This window comes from Fragaria vesca, linkage group LG7, assembly GCF_000184155.1.
Source record: "Fragaria vesca subsp. vesca linkage group LG7, FraVesHawaii_1.0, whole genome shotgun sequence".
Lineage (NCBI taxonomy): Eukaryota > Viridiplantae > Streptophyta > Magnoliopsida > Rosales > Rosaceae > Fragaria > Fragaria vesca.
The window spans coordinates 21,451,162-21,470,245 of NC_020497.1; the positions used below are offsets into that span (position 1 = coordinate 21,451,162).

The 19,084-nt window shown below is 38.9% G+C and overlaps 4 protein-coding genes across 4 annotated transcripts; 1 reads left to right on the plus strand and 3 right to left on the minus strand.

Annotated features, from left to right (window-relative positions):
• The first annotated feature begins 262 nt into the window (after positions 1–262).
• On the plus strand, positions 263–3,591 carry LOC101312579 (probable pectinesterase/pectinesterase inhibitor 34-like). The gene is made up of 3 exons (XM_004307936.1): positions 263–1,327; positions 1,982–2,118; positions 2,703–3,591. Exons 1-3 carry the CDS (start codon positions 360–362, stop codon positions 3,398–3,400), a joined length of 1,803 nt encoding a protein of 600 aa, XP_004307984.1. The 5' UTR covers positions 263–359; the 3' UTR covers positions 3,401–3,591.
• A 1,504-nt stretch (positions 3,592–5,095) lies between these two features.
• On the minus strand, positions 5,096–7,049 carry LOC101312869 (probable phosphatidylinositol 4-kinase type 2-beta At1g26270-like). The gene is made up of 2 exons (XM_004307937.1): positions 5,700–7,049; positions 5,096–5,544 (listed from the first exon to the last, which is right to left on the minus strand). Exons 1-2 carry the CDS (start codon positions 7,047–7,049, stop codon positions 5,170–5,172), a joined length of 1,725 nt encoding a protein of 574 aa, XP_004307985.1. The 3' UTR covers positions 5,096–5,169.
• A 1,433-nt stretch (positions 7,050–8,482) lies between these two features.
• LOC101313159 (dipeptidyl peptidase 8-like) lies at positions 8,483–12,442 on the minus strand. The gene is made up of 7 exons (XM_004307938.1): positions 12,324–12,442; positions 12,180–12,237; positions 11,513–11,988; positions 11,212–11,406; positions 10,875–10,904; positions 9,677–10,786; positions 8,483–9,366 (listed from the first exon to the last, which is right to left on the minus strand). The coding sequence occupies exons 3-7, from the start codon at positions 11,951–11,953 to the stop codon at positions 8,815–8,817; spliced, it is 2,328 nt and encodes a 775-aa protein (XP_004307986.1). The 5' UTR covers positions 11,954–11,988; positions 12,180–12,237; positions 12,324–12,442; the 3' UTR covers positions 8,483–8,814.
• Positions 12,443–13,492: 1,050 nt separating this feature from the next.
• Positions 13,493–17,348, minus strand: LOC101313455 (calcineurin B-like protein 4-like). The gene is made up of 9 exons (XM_004307939.1): positions 17,237–17,348; positions 16,116–16,223; positions 15,333–15,415; positions 15,156–15,215; positions 14,870–14,978; positions 14,645–14,697; positions 14,379–14,459; positions 14,183–14,295; positions 13,493–14,050 (listed from the first exon to the last, which is right to left on the minus strand). The coding sequence occupies exons 2-9, from the start codon at positions 16,189–16,191 to the stop codon at positions 13,987–13,989; spliced, it is 639 nt and encodes a 212-aa protein (XP_004307987.1). The 5' UTR covers positions 16,192–16,223; positions 17,237–17,348; the 3' UTR covers positions 13,493–13,986.
• Positions 17,349–19,084: the final 1,736 nt, after the last annotated feature.

Genomic DNA, 19,084 nt, shown 5'->3' on the forward strand with positions numbered 1-19,084 from the left:
GCTAATGCTGAAGACACAGACCTCACAACAACCTCTTCTTTTATTCTCTCACTATCGTCCCCACTCCACGCTCCTCTCTCTTTCTCTCTCGATCAACACCATCGCCATATATACTCCACCGTAATATTTATATATGCACACACTCACAGACTCACAGTATTAATCTATCCACCCTCTTCATCATCGTCTTCTTCTTCAATCCTGAATTATTTATACGCAACATATATAAATACACAGCACCCCACTCTATCTTCAACCTCAAACCCCATTTTCCTTCCTCCTCTCATTCTCAGCTAGCTGGCTGCAAGGAAAAGACACTCACCCTAACCCTACTTCAGACGTACTCACCGGAATTTCCAATGGGATACGGCCGTCTCCAACCCCCCGATACCCGAGGTTCTTCCAGCTACATAGGCGACCAATCCCCGCCACCGCAAGCCCCACCGAGTAAAAGCAAGAAAAAGCTCATCATACTCTCCATTCTCTCTATCACTCTCATCGCCGCCGCTGCCGTCTCCTCCGTTGTCCTCATCGTCGGCAGGTCCAGTCCCTCGGCGAACTCCAGCGCCTCTCTCCTCCACCGCAAGCCGACGCAGGCCATCTCCGACGCCTGCTCCAAGACTCGCTTCCCTTCTCTCTGCGTAGACTCACTTCTCGACTTCCCGGGATCCCTGAACGCCTCGGAGTCAGACCTCGTCCACATTTCCTTCAACATGACTCTGCAGCACCTCAACAAAGCTCTCTACCTTTCTTCAGGGCTGTCGAATCTCCAGATGGACCCACGCGCCAAGTCTGCCTACCAGGACTGTCTCGAGCTGCTCGACGATAGTGTGGACGCGCTCACGCGCGCCCTGACTACCGTCGCGCCTGGACGCGACGGTAGCGCCGGGTCTAGCCAGGACGTGCTGACCTGGCTGAGCTCGGCGCTTACTAATCAGGACACGTGCGGGGAGGGCCTCGCCGACGTGAGCGGCGCGGTGAAAGAGGAGCTGGGTCAGAAGCTCAAGGACTTGTCGGAGCTGGTGAGTAACTGCCTGGCCATATTCACGGCGACGAGTAGTAATGATTTCTCGGGAGTGCCGATTCAGAATAGGAGACTGTTAATGGAGCGAGATATTATGGGAGATAATGCCGATATCTCCCGGGATTTCCCGAGATGGTTGGGCAAGAAGGAGAGGAGGCTGCTGGCCTTGCCGGTGGCGCAGATACAGGCCGATATAATCGTCTCGAAAGACGGCAACGGAACTTGCAAGACGATCAGCGAGGCGATCAAGAAGGCACCGGAGTATAGTAGTCGCCGTATAGTTATTTACATCAAGGCAGGAAGGTAAATTCAGTAGACTAATAATGTAGGCACTTTTCTTTTCCCTATCTTTCTATTCCTTTTTGCTAATTGCTTTTTAGGTCTCCGTATCTATTATTCCTTAAAGAAAAATAAAAAAATGACATTTTCTTATATCTATGTTCACATCGATGAAACTTTTCGATACAGTTACTTGCATCTTGGGCATTTTAACTGTTTATTATGTCCGAACGGTGAATAATATATGCACCGTTCGGACAATAAGTTAGAAATTAAAGAATTTACACGTAATTCTGATTAACCGATCCGTGATTGTGATTAACCGTTTCGAGAGTTAGTGTTGAGTTTTACGACAACACTCTCATTTTCATGAACTTTTACTCTTTTCCTTTTTGGAAAGAAAAATAAAAAATGTTTTGACGCGTATTAATGTAAATTTCGTATGGGTGGTTGTCATACTTGTCGGTGGAACATAGTGGGGAGGACCGTGAGCATTGACGTCGTTATCTACCCGGGTGCTTAAGGTTGTTGTTGCATGTAAAGTGCGTAACGACATGTGCATGTGGTCAATTCACTTACCTTACTGGCAAGGCATTTCATGGACGTGACCAGTTTTACTTTGTAGTAAAAATGGCTTTTGTTTTTTCGGGTCTGAGAATAATTTGGAACCATTTTCAGGTACGAAGAAAATAATTTGAAGGTGGGAAGGAAGAAAACCAACTTGATGTTCATCGGCGACGGCAAGGGTGTAACCACAATTACCGGTGGTAAAAGCGTTTCCGAAAGCCTAACCACATTCCACACCGCATCCTTCGGTAACTTCATTCTCCTATTTAAAATTATAAATATAAATTTCAATACTTCGAAATACGTATATAATGTCGGAATTATTAGAACGGTGTTTCTCTTCATAAAAATAGTGTGGTGGCCGGTGGGTCATTTTGCTCATTATCATGCAGGACTTGACCTACTACTTGCACGTGGCATGTTAGTTTGTTATGCAACTTGGTGATGTGTGTGTGACCTCAAGGTCCGCAAGACCTTTCTCTTTTCTTATGCTATCGACATTGACGTAATTACCCTTTTAAATCACCAAGTGGTGGAATGTTCTTGTTCTTTAGCTAAACTCTTAATCTTTTCCACTTTGTCATAATGTTTGATTAATCTCCATTTTTAAACCTGATTTGGATATTGGATAGAAAATCATACTAACATAGTACTAATAATCTTATAGATTATTGAAAGTGGGCCGATGGGTATATTAGTCAATTTATTAATGTGATGGTGATGCTACATTTGTATGTTTTATTGGTATCGGTTGTGTTTGGCTACATTGTGTGTGGCCCTGTATGGTGATAAAAGCTGTGATTAATGGATTTTTCTGGTTGTTGGTCCACAGCGGCTACTGGAGCGGGCTTTATTGCACGGGACATAACGTTTGAGAACTATGCCGGCCCAGCAAAGCACCAAGCCGTCGCCCTCCGTGTCGGGGCGGATCACGCCGTGGTTTACCGGTGTAACATTATCGGGTACCAAGATACGTTTTATGTGCACTCGAATCGACAGTTCATTCGTGAATGCGCCATCTATGGGACTGTTGACTTCATATTTGGTAACGCGGCCGTGGTGTTTCAAAATTGTAGCATTTTCGCCCGCAAGCCCATGCCCTCGCAGAAAAACACCATCACGGCCCAAAATAGAAAGGACCCGAATCAAAACACGGGGATGTCAATCCACGCTTGTCGGATCCTTGCCACGCCAGATCTTCAGCCAGTAAAGGGTAGTTTTCCGACGTATTTGGGTCGCCCTTGGAAAATGTACTCTAGGGTTGTGTACATGTTATCATACATTGGGGATCATGTAGAGCCGCGTGGATGGCTTGAGTGGAATACCACTTTCGCCCTAGATACTCTCTACTATGGCGAGTACATGAACTACGGCCCGGGTGGGGCCGTAGGTCAACGCGTAAAATGGCCAGGGTATCGGGTCATTACGTCCATCGTCGAGGCCTCCAAGTTCACCGTTGCAGAGTTTATATATGGCTCATCATGGCTACCCTCCACCGGAGTAGCATTCTTGGGTGGCCTTTCGGTCTAAGTCTAAACTAGTCTCTACTTAAATTGTCCCATATCCGTAATTAGGTGAAGGTTATATTTTATTGGCAAGTTGTAAGAATATAGTCTTTCTGCGTCTATTTTTTTTGACAATATATAAAAATAAGTCGCATTGTATCCCTTTTTTGTTCATTCAACTCAATGATGTTAAAAGCTATACAAATTTAGAATTTACCTTTCTCCTCTAAACTAATAATGTAGTGCTAACAGCTAACATGAGGACCTCGATGTCAACTTCAAATTTGGCTATGTCACTTGGATCTTGTGGTCGCCTCTACTTTGTAGTTGTGCCCTTAAATTTGATATGATTGCCGTCGGTGGGTCGTGATGGTTGTAAGAAGTAGCTCCAACATTAAACCACACAACTAGAACAGCGACTCTTAATACGAGAAAAATGATGTACACACTGTACAAATTCATAACATGGATCCTTCATTTCAATGGCATGAACATAAATGACGTATATATCACGCTCACAATATGTGTATGCTTACATATACTGATACGTCATGCGTGTCCGTTTCTTATGAGAAAAATAGTGCATGCGAGGGTTACATGCATATAACGGGGCAATGGAGATGTACCATGCCCCGAAAGAGCTAGTGCTCGACTACGCGGCCTGTGCTACACAAATTGTACCGCAATTAAGAAATTTCAAAGTACTTTCCTTGCTTTGCTTGGTAAAGAAAATGAAGACAGACCCCCAATCAGGTCATGTTATCTTTCTGACGAGGGAACCCACCTGTTGGAGAAGACAATCTTTGCACAGGAAAGATGGCAGCATTGTGCATTATATGGCGCAACTTGATTTTGTCATTATGTTTTAGGTCAAACCAAGTGCCTTGTTTGTTTGGTCCTTAGGCCCCTCCTACTAGAAATGAAAGTTCGGGGAAAAGATGAACCCCTTCCTAGACCAAAGACCAAGAACAAAAGACCATGGCCAGCTGTAGAATATTGATCCATAATGTGATGTTGCAGTCCACTCATGTTGATGTGATGTTCTAACATGCAACCATTTTTGTGCCTCCAAAACACCAAATGCTCTCACATGGCTCATCCCAAAAGGATGTGTTCCATACCGAGTTTGATCTTCCTGGTTCATTATTGAGTTTGGTTGCCAATTATTGATTTAGATCAGTATCCAAACTCAGAGCATGCAGAATAGAACTTCTTTGGATTTGCCCTTGAAATGAAGTTTCAGGTTAGTACGTGTACTAGCATCCAAACTCCGACTTTGGAAGGCACTGCCGGAGCTTAATCAGGAAACATGGAAGACCAAAGACATGCTCGGTTGCAATCAGGTAGGTAATGTGGCACATCACCTTTGTTTTTCATCAGAAAGAAAATTACTCCTGTCACAGTATCTGTGAATTGAAATCGTTTTCACCTGGTGCAAAGAGAATCATATATGGTTTCAAGCACAGCACTAAATCTAAACTTCCAATGATCAAGATCAGGAACCATGATCAGGGAACTTAGTACATTAGCATAAAACGAATCAGAGAATCTGGGACCAAGCGTACAATCAAAGTGCGTGTTATATATTACTGTCTCATATTTATTCCTTCATTCCAAGCACTATGTATGAAAGCTAAAATAAGGAAAAAAGGATGGAGAAAAGATGAATCAATTGAGTGGTGGATACAAGATTCGTCATCAGGCAACAGAATTAAGAAACCTGCAAGCCATTAGAGATTGACAAAGAGCATATCGACAAAAGGCATCATGCCTTGCATTCAGTATGTAGTATTTTTAGTAAAGCTTGTCAAGGTAGCGATCCATAATTGATGAAACGGATTCGAGAAATGAAGCCTCACTTGTTCCAGGGAGTTCAGCTTCTTTTGCTTCTTGAATGATCTGTTCAATAACAGATTTTTTCTTCAAAGTCTCCCTACACATGAGGCTTCCAATGGCAAAAGGAGTGAGTCCTCTCTCTGCACCTTTCTTTAAGAGCATGGTGGAAATACGAAGAGTGCGCGCACAATCGGGTGGTAGGTTCCATCCATGAAACTTCAAAAGTCCAATATCTTGTTCAGCATCTAGTGATTTGATATAGTCAATAGTGTCTGAGGAAAAAGGTTGTTGAGCTTGAGGCCAGTAAAGCCAATCAAATGTGCAATCTTCAAACTGCATTTACATAATGAAAAGCACAAAAGACATCATTCCTCAGACCAAAGTTTCAAAATTTAAGATTCAAATGCTACAAAAATGGTTATGTGTAGTTGTGTACTGTAAAGTGCAATGGATAAAACAAATCTCAATCATAGGAGAAGAATACTTACTTTCTCGGGCAAACAATACCCATGATCAATGGGAATAAGCACTATCTCACTGTCTTCACTATCCCTGCTAATCAGTATGTTTCCAGCATGCCTGTCTGCATTTGCCAACCTCATGTCCAACACAGAAATTTTATGTACCTCTTGCACTGGAAAAGCACGAGGACCAATATCTTCGCAACTTCCTTGGTTTTTCATGAACATTTGAAGTGATCCAATCTTCATGTTCTTGGCAGCAGACTTATAACCTTCTGGATGATTAAATCCATTGTGCAAACACTTCACCATAACTGTGGGTGGCACCCCGGCAAAACCCTTCTCCTCATTATAAAACGTACGAGGTCCAGTCATTGGATGATCCAGAGTGTAAGCTGCAACTTCCCTCAATGCCCCTTCTCCGACCCTTGTACCCTTCTTCAAACCTTCACCATTTAATGACAAGGGCAGTCCTCGAGGATTGTTCACTGCCATCGGTTCCTCATCTATTGGCTTAAAAACAGAAACATACTTCATACCAGATGAGTCTTGCATAAAATAAGCTCCACCAGATCCATCTGAAGAGGGAATTGGCACACAGCCTCTTTCTAGCCCATCCAAAGTAGAGTAAATAAGCTTTTTGATCCCTATCGAAAATTCAATCTTCGGATTTACAATTAGAGGTTCCAAAATGACTTCTCTTCCAATTGACTTCCTCCCTAAAACTTGACATCCCACAACGTCTTTGGTACAAGCAGGCTTCTTCTCATTCAAATTTAAAGCCTCAATTGACACTACAAAATCCTTCTCTATAGGTTTAGCTCTGACCTTTGCAGATTTCCTAACAAGCAAATGAATAACAGCATCATTACTTTTGCATATATCATTGATGAGTCTCTGATCTTCAAGCTCTTCGCCATCACATAAAAGTTCCTGATCGTTGAGATCCACAGACTCTCTCCCTTTCTTAGTAATCTGTTGTTTCACATAACCGACATTCCTACTCCTCTCAACATGCAACTCAAACTCCTTGCCACATACAGTCCTAACAGTAATAGCCTGGAGATCCGAAAGCCTAAGTACCAAGTGCAACAGGTTCCCATCAGTTACCCCATAGTCCCTAACACAAGAATTGTTCCTAGCCAATTCCCTACCTTCAAAAACCAGCTTCTGTTTCTTCACAAAAAACCCTTTCGAGGCCTGGATTCTCAGTTTCACCGCAGCAATGGAATCCGACTCAGTGACACACATCGGAATCACAGACTCACCAACACTCAGGTATATCAAAATGGAGTCACCCGATGACAGCCCATGTCGACCAGGGAAGTTCAAAGATTCATCGTATACAGGACCAAGAGCTACACTGGCAATAGACATTGTATTGGTCCTCTAAATCTAACACCCTTATAACTCAATCCCTCTCTCACAGCTGTGAACTCTCAAAACCCAAACCTACTCACAGATTTAAACTCATATTCCCTCCAACTAAAACTGGGGCTAAACCAAAACGCCAAGCCCCACACCAATAAAAGCCAACCCTATGTATAACAATCTTCCTTCTCTTCTTCTTCTTCAAATTATACGTTCCTGTTAGCATTAAACGAAATAACCTTCCCAGCTAGCTTCACCCTACAAATTCAAAAACTTTCAATCAGATCGTTTCATCTCTCGGATTGTTGTTACATCTTTTCTCATCCCGGAAATCCATTTTCTATATCATTTCTAATATCTCTATCAAAAATAAATAAACAAAAACTATATATGCATATGAATCTATCTAATACATGTGCAACTAAAATCAACAGGTCATATACTTTAGAAAACAGACTACCAACAAAGAACATGAATAAAAACGATGCTGCTAATTTTTGAGGAAAAAAAAAATGTTTATACAAATTAATCAGAGTCAGTATTTCTGGAAATGAATCAAGAAACAAGAACATGCAACGTTACCTGATGAACAAGCCGAAAACGTGAGCAGAGATACACAGGCGAGGCGGCGATCAGAAAAAGGTACCATAAATCTCAGTCGTCATATTCCGGTGGATTGTGGTTCTAGAAATTTTCAGAATGTGCTTTTTTTTTTTTCTTCTTTTCTTTTCTTTTGGTTTAGTTTTTGAAAACTGAGAGAGGGAGTGTTGGGGAGAAACAGAGGAAGTGAGGAGAGGATGTGAGGAAGTGAGAATGGTACAAAACTATATATAGGGTTTGAACACGATTACGTGTGACGGAATATTTGGATTTGACGTGTGGCGGAAAACGAGGGGGTCAGTAACGTGGTTGAATTTCTAACGGACGTTACGATTTGGGTGGGGATTTAGGAAATATTTACATTTTTATGAAGGGCCTTTTTTATTAATTAGTAAGTTGGAAAATGAAGAAATGATTAGTGGGTGTGTTAAGGACTTTAAGGGTGAAGGTCACACTCTAAGTGGATTGCTTCCAGAGTTTTAGCCTAGTAGGCTACTCTAGTAGTCTTACTGACATCGCAACATTTTATTTTCACGACACAATTTCATTATATAATTAGAAATAATAAGTTTATTAGAACCAAATAAAAGGATCTTAAGAATTCTTACGGACTAATTGTCATCCCATCAGGGTAGTTGAATATTTCATGATATTTTTGTAAGCTTGGGCATGGTTATTTTTGCTAAAAATGATATTTATTAAGTATGAAAGTTGGATATTTCTCTTAGTTAAAGTTAACGGTAGTTAACCTTGACGGAAGAGGATCAGCTCGAATATATTATTTAGGGGACACGACAACGTGCACAGCACATCAAACGAACCAACAGGAAGCTCCCACGTGTGAAACGCTTGTTGTTTTCTTTTTATTTTATTTAGCAAAAGAAAAGACTAGGGGAAGAAATGAAAAGCCCAATAGTTTCACTTTTCAGGCCCATCACCCACTAGTCCATTACAGAGAAGAAAACATCCTTTGGTTTCCATGAGGAAAAATAAACCATGAGCTAATCTCTGTACAGTAACTAAAGCTTGAACAACAGAAGTTAGATTTTGATTCCAACTGAAAAGAACGAGAGAAATGAAAGAGATGAACAAATTTCTCTTGCCACCGGCGTCCACCAAGGCCCTGACAAGACGATTACTACAACAACAAAGGTATATAAGCACATGGTTTTCATAAGTTTCTTTCTATGAATTCCCAAATCCTTTCTTCCATATAAACTCGATCACTATGCCGGCGTGGCATGTGTCGTTCATCTGGGAAAATTAACAGTTCATAAGTCTTCCTAGCTGCAATGAGTGCATTGACAAGCCTGGCTGTATGTCTGAAGTGCACATTTTCATCAATCATTCCGTGCACAAGTAACAATTTTCCCTTCATCTTGTGCACATGGTGCATTATTGAGCTATACTCGTAACTTTCTTCATTCTCAAAAGGAAGTCCCATATATTTCTCAGTATAAAATGTGTCGTACCCATCCCACGCTGTTACAGGGGCACCAGACACTGCACATCGGAACACATCAGGAAACCTGGCCAAAGACATAGCTGAAAGATACCCACCATAGCTCCAACCATACAATCCAATGTGACCTGCTTCTGCTAGTCCTTTGTCTATAAGCCACTGGGCCCCCGTCAGTTGATCATCGGCATCAATACGACCAGCATTGTGTTTCAAAGAGCCTTCAAATGTCAGTCCACGTCGAGCACTTCCTCTGTTATCCAACTGTAATCAAGGGAACAGTCAAAACAGTCAGCTTAAATCTATACCTGATAGTTCAGATAACTTTTCTCATCATATTTTAAACCCTTTTGAAGATCAAGATGTCCTTCCAACATTAGCCATACTTTTCAGCTTCCAAATCCTTTATAAAACATGTAAGCAGTTGGATTTTAAATGAGGGAGTTTTTCTTCATATGCAATTATAAGTTCTATACTGACACTTACTATTACATTATAAAACATATTAAACTAAGAACTTGGAAAACATAGAAAACCATGGAATGTTGTGGTTGGTACATGAAAATAAACTGACCTTCCATACTAAGATGCCTTTACTTCTTAGAAACTGCGCTCTCATGTCAACTGTACTTATCCAAGAATCAGAAACAAGCTGGACACATGGTCCACCATACACATAGATCATCGTTTTATAAGGTGGAGGTCCAAATTTTTCTGCATCAGGCTTGTATAGAGCCCCATACAATGTTGACCCATCATTAGCCCATAAATGAACCAACTCTGGTGGCTGAAGTTGAAGCCTTTTGAATTTTGGGATTGTGAGTGGCTGCTCATACAGAGGCATAATGATACTTCCATCGTGCAAGGAGCAGAGTAAAACCTTTGGAGGAAAATCTAGGGAGTCGTGGATATCAACAAAATTCCTCATATGATGATCGAGCACGACGATATGCCTCCCCTTGTTGCGAGTCAACTTCACTGGAGCTTGCAAGGGTTGGCTTCCATCTGTGAATAGTTTGGTACAATAAAGGTGTGATTCTAAGGGCCCATCCAAAGTTCCAGTGAAATAAACAAGACCAGCAGCTTCATTTACGCCAGCAATCTGCTCAACCACCCATTCTCCTTCAGTGATAGGACCTAAGCATGTCCCATTGGCATCATGTAGGTAAAGATGTTTGAATCCAGATTTCTCACTTGCCCAGATAAATCCCCCAGAAGATTTGGTTAGTCCTTTGTCTAGAGGTGTGAAACAGTCATGTAAGTTGACCCATGTGCATTGTTCTTCTACCAATAAAACTTTTCTCTTCCCATTTTTAATATCAAACTTAAGGAGCTTCAGCTTGCTGTGAGACCTGTTCAGAACCTGAGCAATTAGAACATTTCCATGCATCCAATTTACTCTTGCCAGATATTCCTCCTCATTGTCTGGTTGATCTGTACCCCCACAGAGAAGCTCCATCCAAGTAACAGGACCTCCAGTAGAGGAAACTACTCCTAGGCGAACTTTGACATTTGAAGCTCCCGCAAAGGGATAAGGGTGATCTTCTTGAGCTTCTAAACCAACAGAACTTTTACCTTGATGCATGATTCTGAAGAGAGGAATCTCAGAGGAATCAACTTCTGTGAACGCAATGAACTTGCTGTCTAGAGACCACCAGTATCCATTCTTGCGGTCCATTTCTTCCTGCAATCAGTATAATGCTGTGAACGTAAGAACAATTTAACTGAATCCCCTAGGAAATAAATATAGTATCAATTGATGAGTTTCTCACCTGCGCTATATATTCAGCAAGGCCATGAGTCTGCAAAACACAAAACACAGGAGTCATATCAACCAAGAGTACAAAAATGCCAGAAATTCAACCATCTTAATCTACAGAAGTTTGAGCTTTTAAAATCAAATGGATATACATATTACTTTTCAAAGCAAAACACAAGAACACATTTAGCAAAATTTTTTTGATTAGGATTGATTAAGGTTACATAAAATCATGATATAAATTAAACAATATGCTTCTAAAAAGTCTAACGTGTAGCAAGAACTGATCGTCCACATGACTCATTTAGATCATACCTACAGTTACTAACTACCAATTAAAGATGACTTACCAAAACATCTCCCCTAGCGCCAACTGTTAGCTGTTTTGATTCATTGTACAACAAATTTAGAACATGCAACTCGCTGTCTTTTACATAACCGAGCATTGTACCATCCGGGGATAGATGGGGATCAATAATTGGTGAAGACGGTGTGCTTGGAAGCTTGAGCTCCGGTTTTGAACATGAAAGATCCTGGAAATAAATCTGTCCATAAACAGAACACCATATCATCAATTAGAACAGGATCATCTCAAGTTCATGTACGAGTAAACAAAAACATCCGATCATTCTAAAGGATTAAGAAACAAACCCCTGCTGGCAATGGCACCATGATTGCTCTCTTTGCCGAGCTTGTCTTCACCCATTCATACCTCGTCACTCCCAACCCACGCTCCCTCAACCTCTCCCTCCTCAACTTCTCCTCCTCCGATATATTACTCTCGTCAAGTCCACCATCAGGAGGACTAAAACACACCTCCTCATTACAACTCTTCAAATCAAACGCATACACCTTCCGATTCAAACTCTGATCAGGACTAAACAGATACGTCACAATGCTATCATCTAAACTAAAACTAATCGACGCCGGAGCAACATATCCAGGCAGAGGATGCTGCACAATCTCCTCAACCGGAAAAACAATACAGTCATCAAGCTTCTGTGAGATATTACAATCCGTGACCGGCATTTCGCGAGTAAATGATCTCGAACGCTTCAAATTATTCCTCTTATTCTCATGAACTGATTGCATTACAATAACAGCTGGTATTCGATCAACAATTCACACTATATCAATCCAAAAAACAAAAAACAAAAAACAAACACTCAATTAAACATATATAACCGATTTCACGATTGCGTAAATCAATTCGAAACTCTAAACCAAGTAAGCGCAGCTCATTCACACTAACACCGATCCTAAATAGCTCAAAAACAAAATCTATGATTCTAATCCGAGTCAAAATTGGAGAAATTACCAGGCGAGAGATTCTTTGTCAGACTATGATCCACTGGATCGAATCAAATGCGAGCGAGCTGCAAAGAACACAAGAAAGGAAACATCAATCAATCGCAATCAAGAAAATTAGGAAAAAGAGGAGGGAATGGATTTGGAGGTGGACCTGGAGAGGAGGTGGAAATGATCGGCCATGAAAGCTTGAGAATCAGTGAGAATCAAAATCAAAGCGGATTTTGATTTTGATTTTGACTATCTCTTCTTCTTCTTCTACCTGTTTTTGTTGTTGGCTTCTACTTTGCAATGACACTAATCATCATTATTTAATTTTTGTTTTTTGTTTTTTGTTTTAATCGTAATGATTGAAATGCGGATAGATCTAACCGCGCGTTTGGTGCACGCGCCATGATGAAACTAATTTTTTTTTTTTCAATCAAATTAAAATAGGTTTGATGCTCTAATCCGTATCATGAGAGCATATCCACAACACTGCATTTCCCTGATCATCAAGAATAACTTGGGGATTTAAGTTTTATCAGCATCAACGAGATTTGAACCCAAATATGAGGGTCGCACACCTAGAATGTTACCAAGTCGAGCACATGTGGTGACTGATTAGCAATCACGTCTAAAGATAATATCGATTCTTTTTTTGTTTTTTTTAATACTATTTTGTTGTATTGGAAGTTCAAGATGTGCAACTATATATACTGATTTCATTGTAATATTAATGTAAGGTGTATGCTGAAATAGTTCAGTCGCATACGTCATACATGTTAGGTAGATATCGATCAGCATTGCAAATCCTACTATTGCTCAACTTTTATAAAGTCTAGAGATTATGTGTTGCTAACTTATTGTTACCTGAATCATCAACATGCAGTTCATTATTTTGATGTTACGTTGACAGAGAGAAAAGTAGATTGCACTACTGCTTGAACCCAAGTGAAAAATTGGTCGGGGAAAGCAGATTTGACACAACACTTTTGTGACATAACCAATACCTGGTAACATGCCCATTTAATCATGTGTTGCCTTTTCTTTTTTGATTTATCAACAAGCATGAAAGTTGAAGCACATCAACTTCCACTTTTCCATTATTCAAAATATGAGGGGGGGCCATGATCAGATTGTGGGGTGTTATGCTTTGCCTTGATTAGTGGCTTCCTATGATCAGATTAGTGGCTTCCTATGCTAACTGACCCTTTTTGAGAAGGTAACCTACCCTCTTGCTGGGCTGGAGGGGACTACTCTGAAACAGTTGCAAACCCTGAGAGGTTTCTTGTGTCTTGCTCAACCATCTTGTTTCTTTATGCATTGATAAGGACTCCTGCCTTGTCTCAGTTCTTATCTCCTTGGTAGATGGTTTTGTATAATAACAAATTTCAAAGGTATGGCATTGCCAGCAAACAATGTTCTAGCATTGCCTTATCTTGGAAGAGAAGAACTTGGACAATGTGTCTGTGTCCAAGGATTGACTTACATATATAAACTTATCACAGGACTCCTGGTGTTACAAAACATTGAAACAAAACCCTCATTTTGTGCAGAGATTGACTTACATATATAATTTTACTCCCACCTGCACATATATGGACGATATATACACTAATCCATGCCTACAGTGGAATTCAAGAACCGGTTGGGATTTTGAAGATAGGACTCAGAAACGCAACTTGCGGATGAGTTGGCTTATCTGTGAGCCGTGCTTCATGGGTTCTTCATAAACTAAAGATATCATTGTAAACGTGAGTAGCTTCAATGGAGTGTCGTCATTCGTTTCAATTACCATCTTGGCACATGAAATTCTTAACGACTCCATGGAATCCTCACATTTCATAATCTTCAACTTCAGAACTCATTACAAAGCTAGGGAAAGCTAGTGTTATGTCCCTGAAAAACAGAAGAACATTAGAAATGTGGAGCAGAAACATTACCATTAACTGCTATGTAGACGATAAAAAGTCAACAATTCTAAGTTTTGCATCTAACGCTTGACAACTTCATTTAGGATGAATTGCTTACTTTAGATATGGTAGAGTCATATTCTTGATCAAAGTTGGATGCTTCAAAACATACTCTTTCCACTCTTGCTGATCAATCCTCCCATCTCCTTTTTTATCTGCATCACTAAATGTCTGCAAAAAGAGACATAAAAACTTTATAATATTCATCTTAACAAGCATGGAGAGTTGAAGTCACTATATGTATCAGTATGCACCTTATCCACAATGGCTTCGACTACATCATCTGAAAGTAACAAATCTGATTCATGCAAAAGTGCCAACACCATCTCCTTCAACTGTCAACAAAATTACCACCATAAGTTGTGAAAGAAGAATGCGACTTTATTTACGCCACACTTACGGTTGTTTTATTTCATAGGATGAATGCAAAAGCATGTAACAATTTAGAGGAATGACTGCCATAAGACAAACCAAAATGTAAGAGAAGGAACTAAAAGAAAGAAGCTTAAATAAAACTGACCTCCTCTCGTTCAATGAATCCTGTTTGTCTCAGATCATACAGTCTAAACGCAACTGCAAAAGTATTACCGACATATATTAGCAGATAATAATAGATTTAGTAGGATAGTATCAACCCTCAATCTTTCAACTTTTCAACAAAGTACATTGCAGCTGGACATACAGGGGAAACTAAACTTTTAAAACATGATATCATTACCCTATTATAAGAAAAAAGTAAACTTACATGCAATTTTGTCTTCTACAGGTGCATTGGGGTGAAAGAAACCCAATGATCGAACAAATTCTCCAAAATCAATAACCCCATTGCGCTTGACATCAAACAAGTCGAAAATCTACATGTAACACCTAAAGATTAACTTCTGTAGACAGTAATAGCTACTAGTGCGATGTTCCAGAACTGGAATCAAGTATATGACTCTCCCTTCTCTTATTTGCCTTATCATCAAACTCCCAGAAACATATTACTGATAACACAATTCAAAAACAGAGTAGGAGCGGACATTACATACCCTATCTGCAAAAAGATTCTTCTTATTTTGGTTCCTGAAGAGCGCTAGTTGAAATTCTTCCTGTTCAGAAAGATGGATAAATGCAATATCAGTCACTGTACATAAAAAATCAAAATTTCACAACAGATTGGAGATAAAGAATGAGGTTGAAATTATTTCACATTTTAGCTAACCTACCTTGTGGATGAGCCCATCATCATATATAGAACTGCTCAATTTCTTGAAAAGCTCATACAAGGCTTCTACTTCACTCACTGTAACTGCAACAAAGAAAAAAATTTAAAAATCAAATTTTCATATTTCCATTTTGGCTAAACTAATATCATAATAAGTAACTATGAGTCAGGAGGTGTGGTCTAATCTATGTCTTTTGTGGTATGCAACTGTTAAGAAATATTCAGCTGTAAAGAGCCAAGACCTTGGTTCTGTCTTAACTAATGATGCTCCTATATAAATCTTATGATATGCTTCTCGTTAAACTTATGTAGGCAAAGCAATCTTTCTCAATAGGCACCAAAGGTGTGGAATTTTTTGATTTTTTCAAATATCACAGGGTCATATATATGAGTGAATCGTTTAAAGTGGACTTTCTCATTAGGGTGGAATGGATAAAATGAAATTTCTCAGTAGGGTGAAACAGCTAAAGTGCGCTCTGTTAATAGGGGGAACTGCACTTTGTCAAAAAAGTAGGAGCCATGTTCTTATCTGAAACTTTTACCCCCGTATTTAACATTTAATACCATAGTAGACCATGTTCTATCTTCCAGTATATATATGCATAGTTTACCACAATGATTACCCAGTTTTGACTTCAGATTATTAATTTATCACAACAAAGTGGCAGATGGAGAAGGAAAAGAAATGTTAAGACTAGTTATGGCTTCCTAAGCCATTTCATGACAAATATGATTATGATGCAGATGAGCAAGTTGCAGTACAAAGGTGATAGAGATAGCTTACAAGGTGTTTCAGCAGCAAGAACTACAGGGTCCTCATAGCCCGGAGTTTTCTCTGGCTTTGAACAATAGCAGCCCATTAACACAAAAACATAATTCACTCACAGAAATCCTGAAAATCAGTAAGACCAATTGTGAGTGCCTTGGGTCTCCATTTGTAGAAGCACAATCAAAGAAAGAAGGGCATGAAGGTACAACCGTACAACTATTCTATCAGACACAGAAAATCAGCACAATTTCTGTAAAACTCATCAAGCAACTTATTTGTAGTGCACACTCGTCTTTCTTTATTTGTGGGACCTAACAAGTCTTTGATATTTAAAGGAGTGAATACAAAGCTGTTGTGGAAATTTCATAATCTTCCAATAATCCAATGATTTTCATCTATTATTAAAACACCCTATACCAATAAGGCAATAACCTTATGTTAGCAGATCCACCTCCCCTACTAATTTCCAAATTACAGTATGTAAATTCAAGCAACTTAAAGCTATCAATACAAACATAGAGATATCAAGGTAGAGATGAACTTCTATTAATTTCCCATCCCATTTTGTTTGGGGCCACAGACCTTGAATAACCATATTCTGGGAAGCAAATCTCAAAAGGCATTACATTGTTTTTTTCAAATAGTGGCAAATGTCAAACTGTGAATTCACCCAAGCTGATGACATAAATCTGAAAGATAAGTGACTAAACAAAAAAAGAAAGACTCGTGCTTTTAGTTTCTTTCTGTTCAAAGCCATAAACTTGATAAGTTACTGAACAAGAAAAAAGGTGAATTCACACAGAGAAACATGTTCTGAAGCTGATTCCATTTATAAAACACACAGAAAATGCAGAAAAACTAAACGAATCCATAACACAAATACCATAGAATGTAAAACAAAAAACATAATCTTCATCTTTTCATGAACTTTCTGCACAATCAAAGCCAAAAGGCCCAAAACCAATGTAACTGCGAACCAAACGCCAAAACCGAGCCAAACCCAGTTCCAATGACAACACAAATGCCTCAAAGATCGAACCTTTCCAAAGAAAAAGAATCCAAAAACATAAACTTCAATCCAAGAACATCAAAAACATAACCCAATCTCTTCAGAGAAGAAATATGAGAAGCTGGACCTGTGAATGACAGCTTTGGTGCAAGAATCCCAAGATGGGTTCGATATAATTACTGGTATAGATGAGCCTCTTCTCTTTGTTTCGAGTCCAAAACGTTTGTCTTTGAGAGTGTGAAAATCTTGGTTTTCTCAGCTTCGTTTTAACATGGGGCTGAACACGTCTCTTTCTCTCTTTCAACGTTCGCCAACTGGGGCTGGGGCTGCTTCTCTTCTCTCTGCTTCAACTTTTAAAATAAGCGCTTTTGTGTAGCTTTCAACTTTAAGCCGATCCGCTTGTGTCTGCTTAAAGGTTCGGACTCTTTCGTATTTTGATAATAGTACAAAAAAAACTTTTACTTGCTATCGTTTTAGTATTTTCTTTTTGGAGAAATTACCCGAAAGGGAACTAATTTGCATGCTGGAGATCATATAGCCGGTGATACATCAGAGCACCTGAACTTGAGAAACTACTTTGGTATATGTAGTTAACAACATTGAGAAGTGTTAGAAAGGTCTCATAGATCGGTTTAGGAGAAGAAAAAAAAAAATTGTTCTAAGTTATATTCAAGTTACAATGATGAATTGATGATCTAGTTGTTGCGCGTTATTTAAGGTATTTGTAAAGTATAGTTTGTGAAAAAGAAATGACACACGTAAAACTTGTGTAAAACAGTCGTTCCAATAGAAGTAAAGATACGGTACATTATAAGCAAACATGGAATACATTTTGATCTCTTAACGCCGTTACATATTTTATCATACTACATATTATACTCAGCACTAAATGAAATAAAATGCTATATACTACATGAAAAAAGAGAAAAAGAAAGCTGAGTGCATGAAAGTTTAGTAAAGATGGACAAATTAAATCGATCTCTTAGCTAAAGGCGTAGCTGCACACAGTAGCCCATCTCAAATTTAAAATAAAACATACATTTTTCACCAAAATTTAGTTCAAAACGCTACAAAATTGGAATTTAGCACGCATATTGTTAGAGTTAGTCCATTTTTAACATTAATTAATTCGCGTACATTAAAAAAAATTATAGCCCACCGTAGTATAAAATCCTGACCTCATCATTGCTCCTAGCTTTCATGCATTTGAACATTCTAAGTATATACACTAAACTTAATATGTACTATAAGAAAACTTCAGTTCACATCTATAATCGTACTCACTTTTGTAGAGCAAGTCCAAGATTCCCTAAATTCTTTGATTTTCTCTATTTTGAAGAATATGAGGTCATTTTCCACTCCAACAGTCTTCCTATGTCATTCCCTAAAATAGGGAAAGAGATGAAAAAGAAGCTTTGTTTCCCTATATTTACAGATTCTCTAAAAATATTTAGGGAAAGAAGAATTGAATGTTGCACATTCTTCAAGGCTCAAAAATAAAAAATAAAACATAATTTATTCTAAAAAATAAACTTTTATATTTTTATACTTATTATTATATTATAATAAGTGAGAATTGTTGTTATAATAAATATTTGAATCTTTAAAATAGGGAAACTGTTGGATTTGGTATACAAAATTTTTAGAGATTTTGAGTTTTGCTTCCCTATTATGTAGAAAATATAAAGAAACTGTTGGACTTGCTCTTAAAGAGTGATTTGCTATTTGTTCTACGTCATGCATGTATATATGAAGCCAGAGTAGTTGGGCTGTCTTGTATAAAAATTGGCCTTTTCCACTAACAAATAATATAATTCTGCCAAAAATCAACCAGAACACAACATGTATATAACATGAATCCATAATGCTCTTGATCATATATGCAAAGCTGTTTAGATTCTAACATCCAACATGACAATCTATCGATAAGAAGAACATCTAAGAACATGACATTACCCTACTTTAAACAAACACC

Excerpts from the sequence above, each read along its gene's own strand:
- LOC101312579 (XM_004307936.1), top strand. The coding sequence starts at position 360 with ATGGGATACGGCCGTCTCCAACCCCCCGATACCCGAGGTTCTTCCAGC. Across the intron at positions 1,328-1,981 it reads ATTTACATCAAGGCAGGAAG|GTACGAAGAAAATAATTTGA; the intron begins GTAAATTCAGTA and ends AACCATTTTCAG. Across the intron at positions 2,119-2,702 it reads ATTCCACACCGCATCCTTCG|CGGCTACTGGAGCGGGCTTT; the intron begins GTAACTTCATTC and ends GTTGGTCCACAG.
- LOC101312869 (XM_004307937.1), bottom strand. The coding sequence starts at position 7,049 with ATGTCTATTGCCAGTGTAGCTCTTGGTCCTGTATACGATGAATCTTTG. Across the intron at positions 5,545-5,699 it reads GGTATTGTTTGCCCGAGAAA|TTTGAAGATTGCACATTTGA; the intron begins GTAAGTATTCTT and ends ATGTAAATGCAG.
- LOC101313159 (XM_004307938.1), bottom strand. The coding sequence starts at position 11,953 with ATGCAATCAGTTCATGAGAATAAGAGGAATAATTTGAAGCGTTCGAGA. Across the intron at positions 11,407-11,512 it reads TGGTGCCATTGCCAGCAGGG|ATTTATTTCCAGGATCTTTC; the intron begins GTTTGTTTCTTA and ends GTTTATGGACAG. Across the intron at positions 10,787-10,874 it reads TTGCTGAATATATAGCGCAG|GAAGAAATGGACCGCAAGAA; the intron begins GTGAGAAACTCA and ends TACTGATTGCAG.
- LOC101313455 (XM_004307939.1), bottom strand. The coding sequence starts at position 16,191 with ATGGGCTGCTATTGTTCAAAGCCAGAGAAAACTCCGGGCTATGAGGAC. Across the intron at positions 14,296-14,378 it reads TCGAAGCCATTGTGGATAAG|ACATTTAGTGATGCAGATAA; the intron begins GTGCATACTGAT and ends CTCTTTTTGCAG. Across the intron at positions 14,051-14,182 it reads ATGACTCTACCATATCTAAA|GGACATAACACTAGCTTTCC; the intron begins GTAAGCAATTCA and ends TCTGTTTTTCAG.